The 16,837-nt window shown below is 40.3% G+C and overlaps 1 protein-coding gene across 1 annotated transcript; it reads right to left on the bottom strand.

Moving 5' to 3' along the window:
• Positions 1 to 1,291: 1,291 nt before the first annotated feature.
• Positions 1,292 to 16,322, bottom strand: anxa5a (annexin A5a). The gene is made up of 13 exons (XM_029513224.1): positions 16,203 to 16,322; positions 16,054 to 16,083; positions 13,823 to 13,907; positions 10,725 to 10,819; positions 9,108 to 9,221; positions 8,062 to 8,152; positions 6,957 to 7,036; positions 6,619 to 6,669; positions 5,230 to 5,323; positions 3,636 to 3,731; positions 3,374 to 3,432; positions 3,009 to 3,131; positions 1,292 to 1,351 (listed from the first exon to the last, which is right to left on the bottom strand). Exons 1-13 carry the CDS (start codon positions 16,320 to 16,322, stop codon positions 1,292 to 1,294), a joined length of 1,098 nt encoding a protein of 365 aa, XP_029369084.1.
• Positions 16,323 to 16,837: the final 515 nt, after the last annotated feature.

The following is a 16,837-nucleotide window of genomic DNA, read 5'->3' as shown; positions in this document are numbered from 1 at the left end:
TAAGGAGCTCAGAAATACAACTACGGCTTCTGACCGGAACATGAGATGAGATGGATTCCGTGTCTGCAGACAAACTGGGAATCTGGAAGGAAAAAGCATGTAAATACATGAAAAAAATTTCCATCGTTAACCTTCAGGTAGTTTTTGAACATCTGGCAGACAGGACATAAACATAATGAGTACTTGTGAACCATGAAGGTGCCCAGAAATCACCACTCAGCTTTTATTTTCCGTCACACAGACCAGCTCAATGTCTAAGTGATGAATGCAAACTTAAATTTCTATTCACAGCACAGAGCGTGTAGAAAGTAAACAAGCTCAATGTTCGAACCGGTGTGTTCCCTTCAAAGAGCTTCATGTGTTGAATGCAAATATAGAAATCCAGAGAAACTGGTGCAATTGTTCGAGAAGCATAGAAATAAAAACGGAACAAATAATTGGGAAATATATTTATATTCACTTGATATATCAAACTGCTGCAGAAGAAATCATATACAGAAAAACATACTAAAAAGTATCACACATCTACAAACGTAAAAGAAAAATTGTACGCATTTCTCAATCTCCTACTTTCAGCAGAATTACATGGAAAGATTATTTCTTTATATGACATTATTATCAGTTTATTCAACGTTGAATGTTTCACTTCAGGGTTGCTCTTGTAAATGAAACAGCCTGCTGGTTTCAAACTCTGCTGCCATCCTGTGGTGCAACTCCAGCAAAATGAAGTCATTTCCAATTTCGTGTCCACAAAGGAGCCAATTTGACACGAGGCCTCTCCATTCAGAATGACATGGATGCTGTCGACGTCTTTATATGAGTCAACAAATGTCTAATAGTGTCCCATTATTTATTAATCACTGACAGCTGCACAGTAATTTAAGTCCAGCTCATCGGTTCATTTGTGATTAATGAGAGCAGGAGTGCACGGAGGGTTTAATAATTCAGCAGCAGTGCTGCATTTTCTAAGTCACGTTTAACACGAGCTGTGAGAGCTGTGCACAAATAAGGCGAGTACCTGCCGATACTGGAGCCAAATGACACCAAAGAAAAACAAACAAACAACAACTTTTTTTTCAAATGGATCCAATATTCAGTCATTTCAAATCGTTAATCTCAACATTAACATCAAGTGTTAACACCGCAAACACACAAACCAACCTCTGTTAACACAGCAGATATATTCATATCTCCAAATGACAGGTGGATATTTGACAATGATTCAAACAGTAACACACTAAAGTCAGAAAGAGTCAACAACCGAATCAATAACCAGTTCTCCTGTGCAGCCTCAGTCATTCCCACCGCAGAGGTAGAGCAAAGCCTTCTGGTAGTCTCCGCTCGTGTCCTCCTGCAGAGAACAGACGTGGTCGTATCAGAGTCCCTCCCATGTACGGTGAGGACCTTTCATACACTGACATCAGTGCCGTCTTTCAACACGCCAACTGTCGCCCATTTTTCCAACATTTGCTGCTCCTCCTCTCGAAATGGTGAATTTCTCCTGAACTCCAAATTGCTTCTGTTGTCATCATTTATTGCTTTTCATGATGATAGATGACGACCATCTGATACCAGAGCAATCTAATCGTTTTACTAAATGCTAATTTATTCTACTTTCTCTTTTTTTTATGTTCATTTATTTTTAATTGAATGTTGCTTGCTGGAGTTTCAATTTCAGTTACTTTTGCTTTTTTTGTGTTACGTTTGTCGTAGTTCATAGTCAAGAGGAGTCATAAAGATTTCATATCTTATTTTTATTTATTTATTTTTTCAATGTAGAGCTTTTGAATAATATTTTTTTTTTTTAATAACTTTCTGTAGCTTACTTAGACTCATCTTGTTTTTGCAAGTGGGAAATCTTTAGCTGTTACAAATTATCCACGTGTCACTTCCAGCTCATGGATTTACAGCTGAATTACAACTCAGAGACTGAAGTGCACACTTTCCATCACTCAGCAGCTCACATCTGCAGCCTGAACAATGAAATACATGGCAAGCTGACGGTTTGGTTTCTTTTTCTCAGCTCGCTGTGTCTCAGACCTACAGTTTGCCACGAGCTCGGAGAGATGGAATATGGCTGAAAAATGTTGAGGCAGAAAAATTAAAACAATAAACCTTTTCACTGCTGATATTTACAGCTCGTGGGAGAGAAGGAACGTGGTGATGGGAAAGTCTCCGATGTCTGGCACTTATGATCACAAGACGTATCAAGGCAGCTTTAAGATTCTTTTTTTTAGCTCTTTTTTTTTTTTTTTAAATTGTTGAAATCCAAGTTTCAAGATACGGATGTTGATGTGAATGGAAGTTAGACAACTTTTATATTATTTATTATAATTGCATGATAGTAGAAAATCATTATATTGATAATTTCAGAGCATTTGTTCTGCGTAATACCATGAAATGAGCGTCACATCAGCTGTCTGTCAGGTTATTTGTAACATCTTTGGTTGACCTTATTCTGATGAAAAGTCATAAAACTTCAATAAAAAGGTTTTTGCCGGAAATATTAATATTGAATATTGAATATTGAAAAGTCTTGAAATTTAAATCAATGATAGCCACAATAAAATAAAAAGCACTTTACTAAACCTGTTAAATTACATTTTGGTTCAGTGATATATTGTACAGCTTGTATTAAAAGGTTCTGTCATAAAGGCTCATCTAACTATTCAATATTAGCATTTTTCACAGGAGAATGGAAGTAACTCCTCTCTGTAGGAACATCTGGCCCCAGAAGAATCAGATTTATTCACTTTGGCTGGTGGGAAAGGCAGTGAAGCAGTTTCATCAGGATGAAGAAGGCTTTAAAAATAAAGACTAATCTCCGCTCCATCACTGAAATGAATAACGTGCGTGCAGCAAAGCCGTCGTACACACATCTGCTGCTTTGAAGGCCGACAGTGAGATGCATGAGTGTGTTAACAGAACGCCAGGAGGGCAGATGTGAAGAGAATGACATCACATCCTCTTGAGGAAGGCTGATAAGACCTCCTCTGAGGAAGCGGTACCTGGATGGTGGTGTGCAGTGACTCCCCGTACATCTTCTTGAAGCAGGCTCTGATGTCCAGCATGTCCACCTCGCTCCTGGACACCATTATCCTCATCAGCGTGTCGTCATCGGTCCCGGCGCGCTAAACATTCAACCAAATTCAAAAATAACAACGTATTAAGTCACACAGTAAAGTCCTGTAGACATACACAACTTAACACAATGCGACCTAACCATAAGTTATGCATCATGCACTGTTTTCTTTCATGGCAGAAACCACTGACAGAAAATGCATACTGACGGGACAGAATACGTTGTGCATTCTGGGTTATCGATGTCTGATTGAGGAGTAAACCCTTTCATGGAGAGAAATAAAACACGTACCCTCATAGATTTATACAGGCTTTCAGCAAAATACTCAGGGACGCTTTTGGCACATTTCACTGTGGAGGAAAACAGAACCCAGTCACTGTATGTTTATCATGTTAATCTGATATCTGTGTTGTTTCTTTCTTCTTCTTTTTTCTGTCAAGTGTTATAATCTGCTGTATGTCATTTTAACAAGGACATCAGAGAAAAAGGTCACTTCTCTCTGTCTCCTGTTTATGGTCTGCAAAGTATCATCTGGATAAATCACGGGGCTTACCAACAGCAAGCAGCAAGCCCTCCAAATTCCCAGTTGTCTCTCCTTTAATGCTGTCCTCTATATCTGAGCCAGAGAGCTTCTTGTAGGCGTCAAACACTGGAGAGCAAAACAAAACAAAACAAAACAAAACAGCAGGGATGCTTAAATGTGCTCCAACTGCAGCATTAAAAAGGTCGGGCTGTTTTCAACATAAGTGCTTTTTCACTTTACGGTTTGTTGTTGTGATTGAAAGCTAACCAAACGTTTTCTACGTTTCATTGCGTAGCACTTTTACATGTATTGATAATGGTATAATACCCAAACACACAACCACATGCTGCATTTGCTAAAGCCTTAAAAGTGACATTTAAATTTAAACTCCCTCAGGTCCAGTGAAAAGGGAAGCAGGGTAGTTGAAATGGGCTTCCACACGGCACCAAACCACCTCGAGAGGATTAAGAGGAAGACTGAATGTTGGAGTGAGGCAGGAAAACAACAGACGCTCATTTGCTCAAACACACAACGAACGTTCATGCTCTCCTGACTCAACATGTTTTTTTCATCATATTTTTGTTAAATATTTTAGGGAAGACATTACAGAAATTTAAAATCGATGTTTTGGTCATTAAAGCCCGAGACTAAAGTTTTCCTCCATTACATCGGATATATTATCAATTCATCAGATTTTTTTCCAGCTGAAAGTTTTATTTTTCCTTTCTTAAGTTGTCATGTTATTCCATTTTCTGTGTAATCTTTGCTGTACTAATTATGAGTCTGATTTTATTATATTGTTTTATGCTTCATCTCTAAAACTTTGTTTGGGCAAGGACATACAAGGTTTCCACACTTTCAAGGACCAAACTCTCCAATGCAAGAGACTCGGACCAATTAATTTCAGTTCCAACGCGCAGGCTTTACAGGAGCACAAAAAGAGTGAGAAGCTTGAATCCTGTCAACACGTCTCAGCTCACCTGCAGCAGCACGTCCCCAGTTAACTACCGTTACGTACAATCGTGTCCCAGGGACTTGTATTGTTGCAAAGGCGATATGAATTCATTCACTTCCAGATGGGAGGGGTGTGTACGTGTGTGCCTAAACTACACAGTGACCTCTGAACTACTGCTTTGCTCTTTCAGAATAAGAGACCCATGTACATTGTGTATTTTCAAATACACATTTTAAAGCGTATTAGGGCTCTAAGGGTTCTAAAAAGCCTGCAACTAAACAGAGTTTATCATTATAATTATAACTCAATCATAGAAATGTGTCATGTTCTGAGGACTTTTGAGAAAGTTTTAGCTTTTGTCAGTCTCTGTTGACCTCTTATCACACTATTTACCATTAAAATAGTATATTTGTGAGTTATGTTTCTTTATTACTTTATTCTTATGTGAAAAAAAATCCCTTACATTTCTGGATGTACGTGTCCTCCATATTTCTTCTCTGGTATGTTGATGCGGTAAAACATGTATTTCAACAGCATCTGGCCCATTCAGATTTTTTTTTTTTTTTTTTAGGAAATAATATTTAACATGTTGTAACTTTTCCTTCCTCTCTCCTGCAGGCGACCGACAACATTCACAACATTCAGACGCACTGACACCAACAAACTCACCTTTCCTGAGATGCTCTGCACTCCTGTTGCCAAGAATTGTGATGAATTTTTCCTCATCGGTGCCAAACTTGCCCTCGCCGGCAGCATACAAGTCCTGTTGGGGCAAATACACACTCGAGCACACTCATCAACCTTGTGACATGACTTATTGGTTGGCTCAGACAGAGCAGGAATGACAGCTCTGATAGAAGATCCTTTACTGCGCCAAAAAACAAAAAAACAAAAACAAAAACAGAAAAGTTTGTTTCTCCTCACTTTGTCTTTGTTTTGCAAAGATTTCAAGTCCTTCTGCAGAAACCTTGAAGGTAGTTTTCAGTAATCAGGTAACTGAAATTTAAGCGTTCAGTTGAATAGATAGATTGAATAGAACAGTTCAATACCACAGTACAAGCGTTGTGCGTTTAGATACATGTGTCTAAGTGTACATGTGATGGTGATATTATGGGATAGTTCGTGAGAAGCAGGATGTTCCCGTCCTGAAGCTTAATGAATCTATTCTATTGACTGTTCTTCTGGGAAAAACCTGCTCAAGCCTTTCTTGGCCTTTAGCTTCACTGCACTTTGGAGAAAAGCTCACAGACATGATCAAATCCTCAGCACGCTGACATTTGAAAGACGAAAATGAAATAAAGATAAATCTGGTGCAGCGGTCATCTACCTGCTGTAAAGGTCCGTCCTGCGTTTTCACTGTTTGAAGCATGTTGAATTTTGATGCTTAAATAATACGGTGGCTTTAACTGTTCAAATATGTTCTTATTTGTTTTTTGAAACATCAAAGATAATTTATAATTGCAAATATTTTACCACTCTTTTGGAGATTTAGCACCTACATGTTCTCCTAGAAACTATAATGTAATACAAAATGGTTCCCCAATCTGTGGTCACCCACTCTGGATGGATTAAGTTCAGAGGCAATGAAAGACAAAACAGGTTCTTTCCAAGACCTTAACCAAGTTCTTTCAATTTAAGAATAACCACAAAAAGGTCATTATGAATGGATACTGTGCTGCAAGATATGACAGTGGCAGAAAAGAAAAATCTGATGGTCAATACGTTCAGTTTAAAATTGGATTTAAAATAAAAAAAATAGATTTCCGCGGTTGATTGAAACTTTGCTTGCCATTAAAACCATCATTCAAAATCAATCAGTTCAAATGAGTTGTGTACACACATCTGAAGTCTAATAGCTCTACCAAAAGTAATAAAAAGATCCACCATGCATTCATGATATTTGTTTAGAAGACTCATCAATTTTAAATAAAAAAAGTGGAGTATGAGTCAGACATTTCAGACAACAGATCACCTGCAATAACCACAAACTTATAGATATATAAAGCCAACATTTCTTTCTGCTCCGTCCTGGTTTTCTCTCACAGTCTTGCCCCCTACCTGAGCATCCTTCTCGATCTTGCTCTCATCCACTCCCTCCTCCCTGCTCCCCTGTCAACCAGACAGACAGACAGACGAGCAGGTGGACAAACAGAGAGCAAAAATAGGTCAGCTTGGATGGAAACAGGGTGAGCCGAGACCTTCTGTCAACTCAGGTAACCCCGGGGGAGCACATTATCCTCTAAGTGCCCCCGAACTGCGAGGATTGCATTTCCATCTGTAAACCAAAACACATTCCCACCCCTCCTCCACTTTCCAAACCCACACCTGAACCCCGTGAGTTTGGAGAGGTATCACCAGAGGTTCTCATTATCGGGAAAAAGGAAACACTCTTCTACCTGGAGCAGGATCACCAGGAGTTTCTGATAATGTCCCGAGGTGTCGCCGCAGACATCTTTCTCCAGCTTACTGCCAAACTCTGGAGGAAAGAAGAGAAAAAGGAGCAGAAGATTGCTTACACTTCACTACAGGCGCTAATGGTTAGGATCGAAGCTCGTGGGCCGTCCTCTGTTCTGCAGCTGGATGTCTGACACCAAAGATTTGATTAGTCAGCCAACAGCCAGAATGGCCTTCTCTTTTGTCCAGATCAAATAAACTGGCCCCTTCGCCTTTGGGCCTTTGTTGTCGGCTTCAATTTTCCTTTGCGGCTTGTTACAATTTAAAGCTGCTATTTTAGAGACGTTCTTGCAGCGATGCATTTAAGTATGAATAATGTTGAGAGACATGCTCATTACTCTGATGGAAAAGCGCTGACAAACTTGGAAAAGCAATACAATAATCTATACTGTAAATAGCTCTCGTGCTCGTACAGAAGCCTTGTTTCTGCTCTACTGTGGGGAAAATATGGTCAATATTAAAAGGCTGTACGAAACAAAAAAATCTATGTAAAGGTCAGCTACTTTTCTTCTGCCCCATAGAACCCAAAGACAGCAGAGACACGACCAGAACGAGATGGTCTAAATTATATCAAACAGAACGAATTAAAGATGGTGACCGGCTAAAAAGCTCAACTCAGATCTGGGAAGTTGTTATTACAGTCGTTGTAATCTCAGACCCTTAACATCAGGAAACAACTTGAAATTTAAGTGTCCAACACTCATATCTTGGTTTTGCATCACTCTTAAAACAAATCAGGATAGTCAGTTGTTCTGGTGGAGAAACCCTGACATTTTCATGGAAAGAAAACAAATTTTAATGTGTTAAACCTCTAAACAGTTTGTTTCAGTGGTTTTATTTAACCAAACAATCAGATCATTTCCTGTTCTTAATCGGGTCGTTTTCTTTCAATTGTCAGTCATTTATGTGTCTGAACTTATTTTTGTGTCTGAAGCTAAGCAAAGCCAAATATATTAATTTTGTCTCTTCCTTGAGGGCCATTAAAAACAGTAAACAGTAAAAGTGCCATCTGTTTTTGTGTTCGCCTTTCACGGCTGAGGAAGTCACCTTTCTTGTACACTTTGATGACGTCTTTGACCTGTTCTCCGGTCCTGGAGGCCAAGATCTCAATCAGCACGTCGTCATCAGTCCCGGCGCCCTGGGAACCAAACACGATATATGGAAGGGCTCAATATGAAACAACGTGCAATTTTGTGGCTGTGTGTTCTTCCAGGCTTGACTATACATGTGATCGAAATAAAAAATCTAATTTTTGGGGATAATGTGGAAAATTGGAGGCAGTCTGAAGTCCCCGTTGAGCTCTGTAATCGGGGAAAGAACAGGTTCAGTGCTGTAGTTCGCTTTGAGGTTTTCCTCTCTTTGCTGTAATTAACTTAAGCAAAAAAAAAAAAAAAAGTCTGAAATACCAAAACAAATGGAGCAGCGAGCGTGATGGGAATACTGAGGGCCGGTGCTCGATGCCTGGCCTTGACTTTGATTGAACATTCATTTCACTGCTGATGCAAATGTGCTGAAAAAGTAATGAGAGCAAAAAAAAAAAAAAACAGCTCACTGTAATCTTAAAGAGTTTGCAAAATCCCATTTCCTCCAAACTTTATAAGCCTTGAATGTGACATAAAAAGAATATAGTATAAAGAATAAAATAAAATGATGTCATGGAGTTTAAAAACCAGATGAAAGGGGCAGTAAGATGAGCTTTCAGGTCCTGAACAACCTCTGACAAAGGGTTAAATGAGACACAAAAAGAAAGTTCAGATGAATCAGTTTATGGAAATAACAACATATGAAGACCTGGGTCAACATTCTAGGTTTTATCCTCAACGACAACACCCCTGTTGACAAGGTTGTTTTCTGTTTGGATATTTTATGTCTCTGATGAATCAGTTTATGACCTCACCTTTGCTCATACTATTAAACCTTGAAAATTGTCTTTCTGTAATGAGTCTGATGAGCTGCTGGTGCCTGTTGAATGGATGATTTTCTCTTTTCTAATTGAGATTAGCAATGCTGCGTGTGATTGTGAACCTACTGAGATACAGACGATACATCAGAAATCAGCAGGTGCAGCATCACGGTGGACCTACTGTACATACCTTGAGAGCCTTGTGCAGCTGAGATGCATCATAAGATCGAGGTGGAGTCATCAAGGCCACAATCAGACTCTCCAACAGCCCGCCGAGCTCCGATTTCAGCGCGCTGAGCAGGTCCTGGGGTCGAATAATGATTCATGACAACAGGAGCAGAAGAATCAGTGATGAGAAACGCTGGTGTCGTGGCGTCAGTTCATACCTGAAGCCTAAATGAAAACATCAGCGTCAGCGTCAAATCAGCCATAACATTATGACCACCTGCAGGGGACGTGGATTTGGTATTACGGGATCATTTTTGTCATGAAGTTGTTAAAAACTAGGAAAGTACGAGGACGCGAGAGAGAACAGCTGACACTGCAGCTCTTTTGGGATGTGCCGAAAGAAGGAAAACTGGTGATCCAGAGGCAGGATCAAGAGCTTATAGAATAATCCAGCTCTTTACTGAATCAGTATTCCTTCATGGCAGCAGCCTCTCTCAGCAGGTTAACAATACTGTATTAATGGTTCAGCAGCTGTTCTGGCTTCAAAGGGTGAAGCTACACATTGTTAGACTTAATGTGATGGCTGATTGGTGTATATCATATCAGCATAAACTCCATGATCTCCTGTGCTTGGCCGTAGCTCCTCAACATACAAACTGAGTTCTACATTTTTTATTTTTTTTTTTATCCCATTTTGGTTTGAAAGTCAGTGGAATTAGAGGCAGAGTAAAAAAGGTGCACCAGACAGCCAAACAGACATTCAGAAAACTGAACTCCAACAGATATCATTGTTATGGAGTTCATTATCACTTTATCTCTCAACTTCCTTGCACCGGGTTTGGATTCTGACGTTATTGCGAGTGAGCAGTTTAAGGACATGTCTCGAGCAATTATTGCATTTTATGACCTGCCATAAAAGCGCGCTGAACTAGCGATAAAAGCAAATTGAGCTCATTCTGTGGCTCGTTTTGAAAAAATACAGGCGATGCTCAGAGATCTTCCAGGGGCTCCTCTGTGATTTCTCCGATGTTCCTCAGATCGTTCCAACTGCATCATCTATTTATACTCCAGGAAGCAATTACATTTGGTAAAAGGCTTTTCAATAACCTCCACAGAAAGCAAATTAACTCGATGCTTTCAATCCACAGGTGGTCATAAAACGGCCTGACAGCGGCTGGAACAGTAAAGACAGGGGACGGAGAAATGCCTTTATGGTGTAACTGAATGTGACGCACTCTGGTCCATGGAGACCAAGAGGAAATTGATCTTCCTGCCTCTGTTCGTTCTGCAGACAAATGGCACCGGGGAGGGATGCTATATATTTATATAAATATATACAGTTGCACACAATGCTTAGGCAGCATTTCTGTCATGACTGCATGGCTGATTATTGTCAGCTTGACTGGGAAGACTGGATTTGTACTTTTTGTGAAACTGCAAAAAAAAAAAAAAAAAGAACATCAACAGCCTCTTATTTAAGCAAATTGGGTTAATAATGGGGTTGCAGGCAAAAATAATAAACTCAACGTTAACACACATCTGTGTCCTCTGTGCTGTTACACTTTCGTGACATTCAGGCTGAGGAGGACACAGATGCTCCATGTGACTGCTGGCTGCCATTCCCAACGGCCAACCTCACCTTTCCATAGGCCTTTTTGTACGCAGCTTTAATTTGCTGGCGCTGATCGTTGCTGCGTGCCGCCAGGAGCATGAGGATGGTATCTTCATCAGTACCTGGACAAAAAAAAAAAAATCAAAGAGGCGTTAAATAATTCCCTCGGCTCTCTCCCTTTGGTCAAAACTCATTTTCCCATAAACAATGAGCTAATAGCAAATTAGTGTGTTAACACCCAACAACTCATTTGGTTGGTATATATTCCCATATGAGGCGCCAACCCTTTAAAGCAAGAGATGAGGATTTAAGGACTTAAGAGACCCATGATCTTGTAATCAATAACTAATGAAAGGCACCAGCGCCTCGCGGAAAACGGCTCAGCTGGACAAAAAAGCTTCAGAGCAGCACGGCCTCTCCCAACACAGGGTGGGGAGCGTGGGGAGCCGAGGGCCCTGGTGATGGTCTCACTCGTATTTAGGGAATTCCCACATGCATGTGTGGTGTCACGTCATGAAGAATCGATGAATCCTGCCTAAAATGGGCTGAGCAGCTCTTTCATTCCATCACTATGTAGCCCGTCTTTGACTCAGCTCCTCTTTTGGGACACCTTCACTCACCGCTCCAGACATCGACACAGAAACCCTCTGGACTCTCTTAATCCTGAGTGAGGTGGCAGGAAAAGCACAGGATCCTTCACTCCACCAGCAGCTTCCCTTCCCCTGTCCATCCTCCTACGTCTTCTGTCCTTTATTCCCCCCCGTATTCACTGAGGTGTAGCACTGCCCTCCCTGACACACAAAGGTCATTCCACCCAATAAAGATCAACAAACTAGGTTCCAGGGAGGGCTGCTGATGGTGACACACACACACACACTGCAATAATAAAATATTCAGCTACACCTGCATCAATCTCATAATGTTGACACCCTGTGGTGTTAAACTATGAGGACAAAAAAAATAGAGCAGCACGTGACATTTTCAGTTAAGGTTCAAAATTGCTCCACGATAATTACGGCACACTTATCTGGGAAGGCAGCCAGACTGTAGGTTAACATGGTTCTCCTCCTCTAAACTCCTTTTTCTTTTTTTTTATTGCACATTTTAATTGCGAGGGAACACAACCGGCAGGAAGCAGGAGTCGAAGATAAAGAGGGAGAAAAGCTGCTCGTGGTCAGTGGAGTTACATGAGACTGGGGATGCATCAGCTGAAACACGCCTGCAGCACAACTTTAATTCAGCGATTGTCATCGGGCCCATTGATTCCCACTAATGACTTAGGAAAGATGTTTTGAGTTTCTAATTGTGTATCTCTGCAATTAAACATCGGTCACGTGAGAAAAGAAAATGAGATCAAGGGCCAAACAATTAAATATGAATCTTTATTAAATGTGAACAGCTCTCAGCCAAGACAAAGACCGCATGACACAAGATGCTGACATTGTCATAATATTAAAATGATTCATCTCTTGCAAATGCCTGCAGAGATTAACATTAATTGGCAAAGAATGGACAAGAGTGATTAAGGCCACTTAAATCTGTACTTATGGCCGTGCGAGGATTATTTTAAGATAGCGTGAAAATAAAATTGACAGGTTTGGAGTTGTTTACAGACTGAAAGGAGCAAAGCTGCAATGGAGGGACCCGAGAGAGGAAGAAAATCAGATGAGGAAATGTATTTTAAAGGCTTATCAGAAAGCAGCGGCTGTTTTTTGCCTCTCTTGACCATGGGAAGGTCGACCGGAGGTAAATGTTGTGCTTTGCAGTGATGGCGTTAGGTCGAGCTCGAGTCCGTCAGGAAGCCTCTTTCATCAGATCTGCTGCGTTTAACTGAAATGGGGGAGCTTCATCTGCGGGCACAGAGCTAACGGCCATCTGAACACAGCGTGATTAAATGTAATTATTAGCTGTTTGCTCATTACGATGAAATTAATAACGTCTATGAAAATGCTGGAAGAACAGGCCTGAACTGGAAACAGAAAACTCCACTCTAACCGGTGAACCCTCACGTCACATTACTTCAGTTAAAAATGTCTTTGTTCAGTGTCACATTTACATATTATTATCTATCATCAGTAAATTAGCGTTTGGGATTGCTCGCTGGCCCACTCTCTGTTTGTGCTCCCATATTGTTTTTTATTTGTCTCCCTGTGATGATGGCGATGGCACAGTAAGTGCTCATTACTGCCTTTTTGCACAGCAGTTTGTGGACATAACTTTGCACTGTGGACTCTGTTTGGATGTTCGTATACAGTTTAAATTTCAAACTTGGTGACACTTTACCTCTAATTGGACCACACACCCTAAAGCACAATTACTTCCATGTGTCAGAGGATTGCACGCGTTGTCGAGATAGGCACGTGGTTAAGCATTTCCTGACAGACGTGCTGTTTGTTTCATTGTTGTACTGAATTTAGAGGGAAGCAAATTAAACTTTTTTAAAGCGATTTAGTGCATTTAGTAAATATTTACATTGCATAAAGTCATATTAAATAAATCTGTCTGAAATGTGTGACTAAAATAGCTTTCCCACCTAAATGTACTGATATATTCAATTTGAATGAACTTGCTAGAGCTAATTGACTATTTTTCCTCTGCTGGTGGAGTTGCTCACAAATGGAGGAACTCTGCCATCACGTGCACCAACAGAGCACACACGCGTAGAGCTGCTTGCTGCAGTCCAAACTGATTAAATAGATCTGTCACATCTCATCCCGATTTGGTGCTGCTGAAGTGTCTGCAGCACCGTGTGAGACACTTTGATCAGTGATTGGGTCTTTTTTAACTTCAGGACTGCAGCTCAGCCTTCCCATCAGTGTACCTGCAGCGTTAATGGTCTAACAGCACAGCTGGACCAGTAATGGGTCTGTTTTCTCGTGTCTGTGCTCTGAAAAACGTCCTGCAGGGGTGAAAATTGATGCAGGTGATGTGCTGACATCATTAACCATCAGACCATCAGTGGATGAAAAAACCTTTCTCTATGCAGGGTGATATGACTTGGATCTGAATGTGGATATTGTACCGAGACAATGGAGAGTTTTCTGACCAGTCCGAATTGAGATTATGTTTTTAAATGATTAATAAATGCTTTTTTTCTTATATTAAAATGCTATGAAAAAACTAACCAATTCCTTTCATGGCTTTATGGAGGACCTCAGCATCATGTTTGGCGTTGAAGTTAACGAATGGTCTCACGCTGCCTCTGAACGTCTGTGGGAAGAGACCAAAATAAGTAACAAATGCATATTTATCAAGCAGCTTTCTTCTTTTCTTCAGGCTATTTTACCACGGCTAACATTTTTCATGGGGACAGAATGTGATTTCAATATTTGCCTGTTTCGCACAGCAACTGCCAACTCCACCAAAGCAACAGGTTGGCTTGTTTAAATATTTACCCAATATTGGAAGGTAATTTTCGAATTTGGAGGCCTTCCATTTTTTTGCACATTGTTTCATTTTATTCTGAGCAAATTTACCCTTAACTTAAAAGCAGCAAAATAAACCAACTTAAATGATGAAAAAACAGCAATTCAGCTGACATTTTAGGTGTTTTGACATTTAAGCATCTCCCAAACTAACATAATGTGTGTTTCAATATTTGGGCATTACTTACATTAATACTGAGAATTGCTGTTGTTGACCGTTGGTGGCTGCACTGTAAGCACCAAAGATTTTACCTAAATATGTGTGTCAAACTGATTATTCATAGAAAAAGAAAAAATGGGTGCCTGGTCTCAGTTGTCGGTGCCCTGATCGTCCTCTGGGGAAATGCTACTTGAAGAAAAAGCAATAAAACATGAGCCGCAGCTGCAGCCTCAACACAGGTGGGCGAATATTATTTCCACCGCCTCGCAGTCAAGGTTTCCAAACACAGACAAGCTTGTGTGTGTTGTGATGTATTCAAGAGAACATCCTCTTCCGCCAACACCAGGATGTTTAGACTGAAGTGTCGCAGTCTTGAGTTCTGAAAATTACACTTCAGTTTGTCTTTGGAAATGAATACACACTTTTACCTGCAGTGGGAATTCATCATTTGATATTTTTAAACCCCAATTTAGCACTAGGAGGTGAATCAGCACTTATTTAACTTTTATTTTTAACATTAAGCTTCTACAAAGACATCAGTGCAAGCTGGAAAAATTCCCCCTCGCCACCATTTATCTTGTGGCTCCGTGAGCAGCGATAGTCCATCCTCACAACAATTAAATAGACGGATGGATTAAATTTTTATACAGACTTTCATGTTCCCCAGAGGATGTGTCCAAGTGTCTCTGGACTTTGTTTCACTGACTTCATCATCAACAGTAGTTCCACGATGAGGTCTGTGGATTTCTGCAGCTCGACAGATTGTGACATGGATGTCGATGTGGACATTGAATACAGGAGAGAAAGTAGATTCAGCAAATGACACGCAGAGCTGCAAGCAAAGCAGGAAGCTAGATTTAGTTTTTAAACGTATTTATTCGTATTTCCTGAACACTTAACACCTGCTTAATTCTTGCCTCGCAGCCAGCAGTGTCCTTAAACTCGCACTAAGCATCGAATGTGAAGTGCGTCTAATGGGCAGATCTGAGGGATCAGCTGTTAAAGCCCATCTTCATCTCAAGCTATTTTGTTTTTTCTACTTTTTTAAAAGGTGTAGCACTCATTCAAAGCACCATCAGTGTGCATTGTCTCCAAGCTGTCTGTTGACGAAACTGTAACCTGGTGAGGAGACAACAGAAACTCATACCTGTAGTTTCCACATTGTAATACAATATGGCACAAATTAGACCGCCGTGATCAACTGAAACTGAATTCGTGCTCTTGCTTTAATCCTTAAATCAACTTATCCTCATCAGACAGTCTCAAGTCTCTTAACAAGCTCATTAGAATGAAATCAAATCAACGATATCAAGTGATGCTGCTACTTGCTGCACAAGTTGTATGAATGTTTAACTAATGCATCTTCTCAGACAGTCCTTTCTGGAGTCTGAGTCGCTGCACTAATCAGGTTTCACAGCAAGTTCACAGCAAGACAAAAATTTGAAAAATGAGGACTCTGTGTTCCTGGCAATTGTGTTCCATTTATGGAAAATAAAAGTTGGAGGCTGCATGTAAATCAGGGGATTGTATTGGCAGCTATTTGCGATGTGCATTCTTTCAGATTGATCATGCAGTGCAGGGCTTCACCGTTGCTGGTAAAGGCAGTGACCAACAAGAGTTGAGACACACTTCATTAGACAAACATGTGGGTTAGTTCTGCTGCTGTGGCTCAAACACACTCGTCTTCATTTTAGCTATTCGATACAAAACAGAAGCCAAATTATTTCTTGTATCTTGGAGGCATTTAATTTAAAAGAAAGAAAGCACTTACCATCCTTTTTGCTGATGGAAGGTAAGCTTTCTGAAAATTGTAAAGAGAATGGAACAGGTTAAAGAGAAACATTCATCGTACCATGAAATTGTGTACAATTCAGAATCAATACAAAGGTATAAGTAACAGCAGCTTGGTTTGGATCTTACCAGCAGGTGTGTGTCTTTGTGTCGCTCGCAGGTGATCTGTGGCTCAGGTGGACGCTCCTGATTCTCTGGCACAGAGGCTGCAGTGTCACAGGAGAAAGCTGACAGGACACGTTTCCTCATCCAGCGTTATCTTTCACTCACTGTCAGTCACGCTGGAGATTCGTGACCTAATTTATCCATCTGTGCTCAGTTGTGTCACCTCCAAAAGCATGACAAGGATTAAAGTGTTCTCCAAATCTAAGTTTGAGAACAAATGAATAAGTGTTTATGTTGGTGGATATAATTTTTTTTTTTTTTTTAAGATTGGATGATATTTTCCAGCTGTGCTTCTTCCATTTTAAGTGGCAGCTAATGCAAAAGTCTTTCCACAAAGGTTAGTTTTACAAAAGGATTTGTTTCTTTGCAATTGAGGATCCTTGATCAGGATTGACAGAATTAAAAAAGAAAAAACAAAAAACATAAAAGGGCACATTTGCATATTCATATATGCGTAAAATTTGGGCATATTTGGGCATTGATTTATAAACTGACTGTGTAGAGAACAGCAAAAAAGAAAGGAGTTCTCAAAACAACTCTAACTTATTCTAACTAATCAACGATAAACCCGATCTGGCCAGGTAATTGCACATAACATA

This window comes from Echeneis naucrates, chromosome 10 (genome assembly GCF_900963305.1).
Source record: "Echeneis naucrates chromosome 10, fEcheNa1.1, whole genome shotgun sequence".
Taxonomy (NCBI): Eukaryota; Metazoa; Chordata; class Actinopteri; order Carangiformes; family Echeneidae; genus Echeneis; species Echeneis naucrates.
This window is presented reverse-complemented; position numbering and strand designations above follow the sequence as displayed.

Bases quoted from the DNA above. Each gene is read 5' to 3' on its own strand.
- anxa5a (XM_029513224.1), bottom strand. From the start codon at position 16,322: ATGAGGAAACGTGTCCTGTCAGCTTTCTCCTGTGACACTGCAGCCTCT. The intron at 13,908-16,053 runs GTAAGTGCTTTC...CTCTTCCCACAG, and splicing joins TTCCATCAGCAAAAAGGATG to ACGTTCAGAGGCAGCGTGAG. The intron at 1,352-3,008 runs GTACCGCTTCCT...TGTTCTCTGCAG, and splicing joins CACTGCACACCACCATCCAG to GAGGACACGAGCGGAGACTA.